Source organism: Monopterus albus, unplaced genomic scaffold (assembly GCF_001952655.1).
Source record: "Monopterus albus unplaced genomic scaffold, M_albus_1.0 scaffold49.1, whole genome shotgun sequence".
Classification (NCBI taxonomy): Eukaryota; Metazoa; Chordata; class Actinopteri; order Synbranchiformes; family Synbranchidae; genus Monopterus; species Monopterus albus.
This window is the reverse complement of record NW_018127929.1, coordinates 2,586,415-2,596,012: the sequence shown is the minus strand read 5'-3', so window position 1 is coordinate 2,596,012 and position 9,598 is coordinate 2,586,415. Positions and strand designations below refer to the sequence as shown.

The 9,598-nt window shown below is 39.5% G+C and overlaps 1 protein-coding gene across 1 annotated transcript in view; it reads right to left on the bottom strand.

The window, feature by feature from the left end:
* The window catches only part of tbx5a (T-box transcription factor 5a), a 14,266-nt gene extending 5,188 nt beyond the window's left edge, over positions 1 to 9,078 (bottom strand). Inside the window, exons 1-5 of the mRNA XM_020600929.1 lie at positions 8,929 to 9,078; positions 8,149 to 8,243; positions 6,815 to 6,934; positions 5,631 to 5,778; positions 482 to 634 (exon numbers count right to left, since the gene is read on the bottom strand). Of these exons, the coding sequence (XP_020456585.1) occupies positions 482 to 634; positions 5,631 to 5,778; positions 6,815 to 6,934; positions 8,149 to 8,243; positions 8,929 to 9,078 (666 nt within the window). The remainder of the gene's footprint in view (positions 1 to 481; positions 635 to 5,630; positions 5,779 to 6,814; positions 6,935 to 8,148; positions 8,244 to 8,928) is intronic.
* Positions 9,079 to 9,598: the final 520 nt, after the last annotated feature.

Sequence of the window (9,598 nt, the reverse complement as noted above, 5' to 3'; positions counted from 1 at the left end):
TAGCTTGGAGAACGTCTCTTGATGTCAGACGTCGTGTATTCAGGCATCTGACGTTTTCCTGCATGTGACAGTGAGTCAGTGTGATAGAGATTTTCAGCTGATAGTAACAAGGCTTCACTTCACCGTCACAGACAACCGCGTCCTTCACTTTTTCTCCAGCTGGTCCAGTTTGGTGCCAGGAGTTCCGCAGAAAACGGGCAAAACCCACGAGAAGTTTGGTATGAGTGACATTATTAATGCTATCGTTTTCATAATCTGAAAAGAGTTTAAAGAATTTGAAAAACCATAATCCAGCATTTTTGCTAAATGTTGATCAATAGGCTATATGGCTCTGGTTACTTCTGCGTTTTCTCTTGTTCACCTTATAAAATTGTTGAAATTAAATAGCCTCATAAAATATGCAAAGTAGCATTTCTTCAATGGCACAGGCTGCAGTAAATAAAACAAAACAAAATCCAGTAGTGAACTACGAGAGACTTACTTTATGGTTCTGATAGGACGTCACCGCAATGAAGGCTGTTTCGGGGAAGACGTGAGTGCAGAAGGCCGTGTTTTTGGAGCCAAAGCCGTTGTTTTCATCCGCCTTCACAATGTGGATCCTCGGCTGATACTTGTGCATCGAATTTAGGATGATCTAGAATTAAAACAACATGTAATTTAGCATCAGATTCTTGCATATTATCACAGTAAATGTTGTTATGAAAAACGCTTTCTAAAAATAAAACCTGACACAATTAGACAAACATTCTAACATTAGATTTTCTTCGATAGTGCTTGGAGTAAAGGAATAAATAAATAAAAGTTGACGCCCAAATTTCTTTGACAACGTTTTGGAGTGTTCATTGATGCTCATGTGCTGCTCATTTACCTTATTAACATTTACCTAAACGAAAGGCAAACACAAGGCATGAAAACAACAGGGGAGTCATTTCTTGCAAAAAAGTGAGAAAATGTATTGGCAGAATTTCTGCACAACTTTAGGCAGAAAAGGGTTTTCAGTCAAAAGTTGCATAACAATACCTTTAACCAAAAGTAAAACTTTGAATGCATTACTAAAGGCATTGAAGATTTACTCATATGAACTTTTTTTATTTAAAAACATAAAGGTCTGAGTTGTTTTAACTTAAATAAAACTGACTGTCATTGTCTTGGTTCAGAGGACTAATTCACCTCTACATGACAGTTATTACATTAGTGTTCCCACAGTAAAAGTCAGGAGTAGATGAGCAACCTCTGAGGAATAGGCTAACATATGTCCTCTCTTGATGCCCCTCTAAGGTTGTCTAAGTGATGACTACTACCAGAGGCATGGCGACATTAAGATGCTGTCCACAGCTGAACTTGAGCCTTGAACTTCTCCTTTGGGACCCTCTCATTTGTGACTCTCAAGTTGTTTTGACGGAGCAGGGGGTCTCAGTTATTAGCATTGAGGAAATTTGATGGTTTTCATTTTTATCAGCTCCACTTACATTTATAGATTAAAAAACAGGGCTTTTTTCTCTTCCCCTTCCCCAGCTCTCCCCTCCTTTTCACAGCCAGCTACCCCCACCTCTGTCCCATAGGCATCCCTCCTATCTGTTATCTTAAAGGTTGTTTTTGTACCTGCCTTTCACTGCCAGCATGAGAAGAGACAAGACATCACCCTGACCTCCAGTGCCTGTGGGGGCATCCTGCAGTATTACATAGACATAATCCAACGTCCGTTCTTGGACCTAAGTGAACCATAGATGTTTAGATAGATGATACAGTACCATTATAAAGTTCCAGTATTTCATGGTGTAAAAGGTTTTTTGAAAGAAATGTGTTTCAATTGCCTGCAGTGCATCATTGTATTATTTATTAGTTACTGACCATGTGCAAAAATGTCTGTCCGGATTTTTTGTGCATATCACCCAAACACTGCAAATTTGGCAGTCTACTATAAATGAAACAATTTACATCAAAGTTGTTTTTTTAGGTCTGTTTACTTGGATCAGAGTTCAGAACTGAATCCCAGGCTGAGAAAACTTACACCCCCCACTGCTGTATTCCTGGTAATTTTGTATTAATTTACATATTTCAGTGTGGGATTGCATAGGTTCCTGGGTTGTAATGTTATGCCACTGTGCAAATGAACAACTGTTCACCAGCACCACCATTTAAACTGCTGGAACACACTGCAGATAGAAAGCAGGTTAAACAAAATGTTTTCCTGGGCATGCATTCATTACTGACCTATTTGAAACTCACAGAGATAAACTGAGACAAATTACAACACCAAGCTCATCATATGCAAACACATTAGTCACCACACTACCTGGTAGAAACTAAAAATGTCTGCCATTGAGACAGATTAGAGGTTGCACTGAAATTTCTAATCGTACATTTCACCCTGGAAAATAACATGGTCAACCGACTGTGGTTCCCCCAGTCCAGTAAATGTGTTAGTTAGGGGGTTTTGGGGGTAGGGCTGTAGTTGTAGACCACCCAGTGGGGCCCCAGCACACGCCTCGTCTCCCTGGCCCAGCCGCTGCCCTGCCTGGGTCCTTGTATCAGCCCCTGGATGATAGTATTTAGTGATAGTGAGGGATCACTCTGGGTCTTGAGCCGCTGCCCTTTGCTTTCAAGTTCCACCACATCAGAGAGTTTCCCCGAGCCTTGGGATTAACAGGCTTTGTACACCACCATCAATTGCTCATTGCACACTGCCATTCAAGTATAAACAGTGCGATCCTCACACTCCACCCTGCAGGCCAAAACATGTGTGGGAAGACAGGGAGACGAGTGCAGGAGCAAATTGAGGGGGGAGTTGAATAATACAGGAATATTCTGGGAGTTGAGGAGAAGATCAGAGCAGTTTGCCATAAAATCCAGACCAAAAACCTATTATATTTAGAAATTCCAACACATAAACAACACCAGTCTGGTTATGTAATGACACCAAAGTAGCCCTGTAGTGCAGTAACTTGACTATTCAGATTTTTTACTTAAGTAGCTAGTGATACCACAATATCAAGATACTTTGCTTTTAAAAAAACTAAAAGTTTTTTAATTTAAAAACACAAATGTGTGAACAGCAAAATGTAGTAAAGTATCAAAAGTAAAAGTAGTCATTAACCAGAATGGCCCCATACTATCAAACGACTATTACCAATGAATTAAGGTACAAGCAGCATTTTATAAGCACATCATTTAGTACATAAAACCACAGCTGTCACAGATGTACGAGAGGTATGTAATGGAAATGAATAATAGTATAAGTGGGATAAAATGGAAACAAACATGCTATCCTCTTCTAAACTGTTGCTTGAACAATGTCATCCAGGCAGGATTTTACCTTTACATTACTTAATTTCTAGGTTTTTAGAACTGCACTCCAATTGCATACAAACACTCCGACCTTGTGGGGCTTTAGCCTCCATCGTCTCCTATCACACTCCTGTACAACAGCCCAGAGCTACTGAGCTCGGCCCTGTTTTGTCTGCTGATGTGTCTCATTACCAGATATTTCTGGACAAAAAAAAAAAAAAACTATTTCAGATGCATCCTGAATTGTTCAAATCTACATCAGATACATTATTTGGTCTTATATCTCACTACTAGTAATTATTAATCATATTATTTCAAGCAGATAGAGCAACAAACTGAGTCCTGATGCCATCTCCCAACACGAAAAAAGGCAAGCCAGGAAACACTGGAACCGATGAAAAATGCCCTTTAACTGAAAATGTGCAACAGTGCTCACATTCTCACTGAGCTCCAGGTTCAGTTCACCAGTTGTGCTTGAGCAAGGCAACAATCACTGTGTGTGCCATGTGGATACATAATGGCTTGTGTGTGTGTGTGTGTAGGAATACATATGCATATGTTGTTCTTTGTTAACTCTCACTTTAGATTCCTTGTCAAACTGAGGCATTGATATAAAAGAACAGGAATACACCTAATACTGAATCATTGTAACACTAAAATAAGACAACGTCAAGCTGCCTCTTAATAAGATATATTTATAGAAAACATCCATTATACTGTACATCTCTTTCTCCTCCATATTAAAACGTATTCAGTTTCACACTGCAATTTAAAATGAAAAACACTTAATTCAAGTTTTTCCCTGATCATTCCACCTCTGTCTTTAAAAACAGGGCTGTAGCTGATTTGCTTTTTGCCAACCTCATAATTGTTTTTTCCTTTAATAACGAGCCTATTAATAAGAAAGGTAAATGTGTGACTATTGAGTTTCTACACTAGCACATCTCATTAGGCCTTAATGTGACACATTTTTATTTAACCTGCTGCTGAAGGGCCCATTTGGAAACACACCGATGAAGTAAGTGATGTTTGTGTTTTTAGTTTTGGGAAATACAGGAATCACTAAACCCTGGAACCAGAGAGTGAGTTCAGAGTAATGAGGAGTTAAAATCATTAAAATAGGTGCCACACAGGGGGGTGAGGGAGGTGGCGGGTGGGGATGCAGGCCCCTCTTTCCTTTTTGCTAAAAACCTGAATGCATCTGGTCTTCAAATAAACTAAAAGTACCAACGAGGCTCCAGGATGTTGGTATAACAAATATGTTATCGTTTACCATCACTGTTGGCAGAGTGGAAATTGAAGTGAGGATTTTATAATCAATATTACAAACTGGGGGTTTCTCCAAACATATACAGGAGTGTTCTGACAAATACTTTACTTTCCTTTTAACTCCTCTCTCTTGCATTTCATCTTCAGAGTATAAACTTCTAAATGATTTTTCTGTGAAATTTATTATATTAAAATGCCAGACCATATATTTTTTGAGATTTTAAAAGTCATTGTACTTTTTTTTCTGACACAATATAATAACCTACTTTGTATTTTGGGAAGATAAAAATTTATTCTAAACATTTTCTATTTGAAACACCAGCAGCTATAGTTTCACTGAAAATACATAAATATTCTTTTTCAAAGTCCCATTGCAGAGAGAGAAAATCCACTTTGTGTCACAAAAACATGCAAAAGAAGCGGTTTGAAAAGTAAAATCCGGTCTGTTCAGATTTTAAAGTCAGTTTAACAGACGACATTAAGCCTGAATAGTGTCTCATCATGAAAAAATGCCGTTTTAAGGAACAAATGCGAAAGGGCAGGTGAACCTTTCCTGTTTTTTAAATTATAAACTCCGAGGTGCAATAGTTGTGTATAAGTGGTACAGTTACAGTGCAACGATTCAAATATAAAAGCAGCCAACTTTATAATAATGACAATCATTTTTATTCTTAGTAAATGGTCGCAGAGTGCCTCCCCTCTCAATAACCCATTTTGTGGAGTCCTTTTTCAAATGAAGCTCTGTGTAAGTAATTGGCGCCAATGACTTTTTCTATTTGCATGAATTTCATACAAATGCAGGTTTTGAACGCTTTTGAACTTAAACGACAAAACCGACCATTAGACGGGATCAACTGCAGCAACTTGTATTGTAAAGGGTAATAAAGACGCATATGAGATGCGTAAAAAGGAACGACTTGGACCAAAGCCAAGCCCACGCTGCTGAAGTACCACTGAGCAACACATCAAGCAAATGGCACGTTGTCAGGACCGATCAAAATGCTAGGTTATCGGTTTACAGAGACACACATTTGTGGTTTGAAAGTATAGAGATGACAGGCCTAGGCACCTACGTGTCCGAACGGATCCAGGTGGTTGTTGGTCAGTTTCAGCTTCTGGAAGGAGACGAGCTGCCTCATCCAGTGCGCCCCCGTGGCCGGAGAGTCCGGGTGAACGTAGAGCCTCCCCGGCATGGCGGGCTCTGCCTTCCCGGTCACAGACCTGAAGTATCAATACAGCCACACTGTAACACCCTGTACCGACACCCATATACAGCAAAGCAATACAGGCGCCAACAAAACCGAAGAGCTGCATCGTGTCCTTAGTGCAAAATATTAATTAGACATTTTTATTATATGCTGGCCATTAACTCATTATTGCATTTTTGATATTGAGAGCGAGATGTCTGAATTGAATTAAAGCTATTAAGAGAAATATTAAATTAACATGCAGGACTAAAATGAAACTGATAATACACAGTGAGCGGGACTGTGTTACCAACCACTAAGTCTGTTTAAGAGAATCTCAGTTCATTATTCTGCACGACTATGTTTGTTTATGCACCTTACTAAACGTCTAAGCCACCAGGATGTTTAGCTTCTTTTCAGAACTTTACATTAAGGATAAAAAAACCGTATAGCTCCAGACCTGCAGTAACGCTGTGTACTCTACTGTATAGCACTTTATGGAGTAGGCTTTGGACCATCAATGGTCAGACTACATCTGACAGACATTGTTGTTAGATCAAAAGGAAAATTAGTTCCAGGACATGCTTTAGACAGTCATTATCGGCAGTATTGGCATGTTATTATCCTCTTTAAGTATCTCCTCATTGAAAGGCATTGACCCAAACCAGGCTTTCTTGACCAAGTGTTAAGAGGGTCGACATCACAGTAAACAAATATGTTTATGTTCCAGTGTGAAAGAAAGCTACATATAGGAAAGGTCATTAAGCATTCATTCAACACCGAGAAGTCAGCTCCGGCAGAAACGTCTCTCCCTCATGAGCACATTTGTTGGCAACCATTAGAAAACACAGTTCATAATTCTGGTGGAATGAATAAGGTCACTTCCGATTGTCGTCCATCAGGACAACGGCATAAAATGTCCTGCTGCACTAAACTCCAAAGAGAATAGCTTCGACTCAAAGGAATCAGCACAGTTATACGACAAGAACCTGTGCGTAAAATTAAGAAATGTTTGTTTTCCACAAGGGAAACTCCTTCAGAGTTCATTTTTGTTGTTATATTTTACATACCATTTATTGTCGGCGAATTTATATCGATGGTCGTCCGCAGGAACAACATCCATCAGGAGAATGTATTTGGTTTTGGGGTTTAGTCCCGTGACTTTCACTTTAAAGCTGGGGAACATTCGCCTGTAAAGGACAAAAGACGGCTCATAGCGCGTTATGCTATTTCTGGCAAAGGGTGGAAAAACAAACTATATACACCAACAAAATGGACCATGGTGTGTTTTTATGGTTTTCTGCCCTGTAGGAAAAAACATCTCTGAAATTTACATCAAATTTAGTCCATTTCAAACGTTTACTGGGTTTGTAGTGGTTGAAACAAACAAGTTACAGGTTCTAGCAATGTGAATGAAAAAACTGCTCTCTGAAACTAAAGAAAACCTTGTAACTGTTTGATACATGCCGTGTGGTTTGGAAAGGACATAGCTCAGAGTGAGACCCGCGCATTATAAAAGGTGTTTCCACCGTGGGACATATTTTTGCAGGATCCATCTAGTAAATCATTTTGATATTTGGTAACTGTCACGCTGGACATAAACATAATGGGAGTAAGGCTAAGAAGTGAAAGCGAAAGGCCGAGGGTAAGAAGGGGTTTGCAATATTACAGCTATAATTTCACGCCAAAAAACAGGAGTGAAATGACTGACGGCAATATAATAGAAACTTTGTGGAGCTGTGAGAAAAACAATTGCCTCCAGAGAGCACAGTGCTAAATTATCAATATTCATCAATTATAATAGTCCCAAGTGAGCTATCTGCCATCTGACATAAGCAGCAACCAGCGGTCGCCATGCATATATGCAAGCTATTTTGACTGGATTCATCCAAAGTGAACCGTGGAGCTGACACTGAGACACGTGTACAATCCCCGCATAACGCGTAGCACAAAGGCGTTGCATGCAGGATGAGTCCGCACAGCAGAAAAATGACTTTCTTTTATTGATCATAAAATTAAAAGTCGAATAAAACAGGCTATCACTGAGCAGCATTTTAGCAGGGACACGTCTGGCTGATTGGTCAGTGGTACTGCATTTCCAAACAAGGCCACCCACACTAAAATATAGGCTCTGCACTCCTGGTGTTACAAAACGCTAAAGCGTTCACCAGATGCTCTGTGTTTTCTCTGCAGCTCATCACAGTGTATTTTTCCAAATCCCCATGCAAGAAAAAAGAAGCCAAGCGGGGCCACTGTCTACATTTTAACTCACAAATAGGCCTGGATAAAATTCATGCAAACTAAAAGCGTAGAAACTCTCATGCAGTCGATAAATATATTTTCTGATTAGTACTTCCCCGTAATAATAATGTCAGATTTTACTTTTTAAAATCAGGCATCTCACCTTCCAGCTTTGGTGATGATCATCTCCGTCCCCACCTCGTGAAACTTCATCCACAGTTCCCTCTCATGCAGGTAGACTTTTATTCCCTCCATTCCCTTCAAAATAAAACATCTTAGTGCTTACTTAAATCTTCCGAAGCGGTGTCATACACTACAGTTTCGAGGCCTTCTGCGTTGGTCAAATATCAGATTGTCAAAAACATCTGTAAAAAGTGAACATGAGAAATGCCAGTGGCTTGAAGGGAAGCATTATTTTAAATTTAAAGAAACATGAAAATAATTTTTAGACCACTGAGCCGATGTATGTTCAGGTTTAACCTATAAATAATGTAAGACACAATGTAACTTAGTAGCAGTCTGCAGCCTTAAAGCTGTTGGGCTTCAGCAAACCCATTTAAGGTACAAACATAGAGTAGGATAAAATAGGCCACAGTAAACATCTGACAGCACACGAGCACATTTTCTACAGAGTTTATCAGAAGCATATTGTCATATTCAGTCTTAAATTTTTGGCTAAAAACCCCGAAAATATTTAATGATTAATTTCACAAATTAATATCTCAGCCAGTTTCAAAGACAAAGAACACTTGATCATAACACGAAACAAATATCAGACCCAAACATGTAACATATTTCGGAAGTTATCAGACATTTTTTTTGCGTTTTAAGATGTTTGTGGATAGTTTAAGTACCAAAAAGACACACCAGAGTAGAACTCAGTGACCTCGGTTTGCAGCCATGAGGCAGTGAGAGAGAGGCCTGCACACTGACTGATACTGACCTGCTGGATGTAAGTCGTCTGTGAAGAAGGGGATTTGCTTGAGGTCCCGTTCTGTTTCTCTGATTTACTGTCGTTCTGCAGGCCTACTTCCCTCGAATCCGAACCACCAGGAGAGTTTTGGAGGCCTAAAGTCTCCTCTTGGTCCGCCATGACCGGAGCTCAGAAAACAACGGTCCCAGCTGGAAGATCCAACCAAAGATGTCAGTATGTGGGGACGTGATCCCATTATTAACATTTTTAGATACTGATCTGAACAAGTTTATATATACAGAGAGACACAACTTTACTTTATTACGGTGTGGGCACAAATATCTCAAATGTTCGGGAGTTACAGCAGATCAGGGATAAGAGCAATGACAATAAGGAGAACTAAAGGCTTTCAGGGTATTATCAGTATATTATTTGAATAAGATAGAACTGCACAGTCTATTGAATCCTCAGCTGTGATGATTTATTTTGAGAGAACAAGGCTGCACACTGAAACAGGCTCCTCTCCTTTAGTAAACAATGTTTCTTATTGATGTTTCCAACACAAAAAATATGAACTTTGTTGTTCTATCGCGACATGGAGATGTGCAGAACAAAACCCCAATAACGCCTCCTTAAAGAATTAAACACTCAGGCAGTGTCACTTCTACAGAGATCGGCGGGTTCTGCTCAGGAGAGGAGC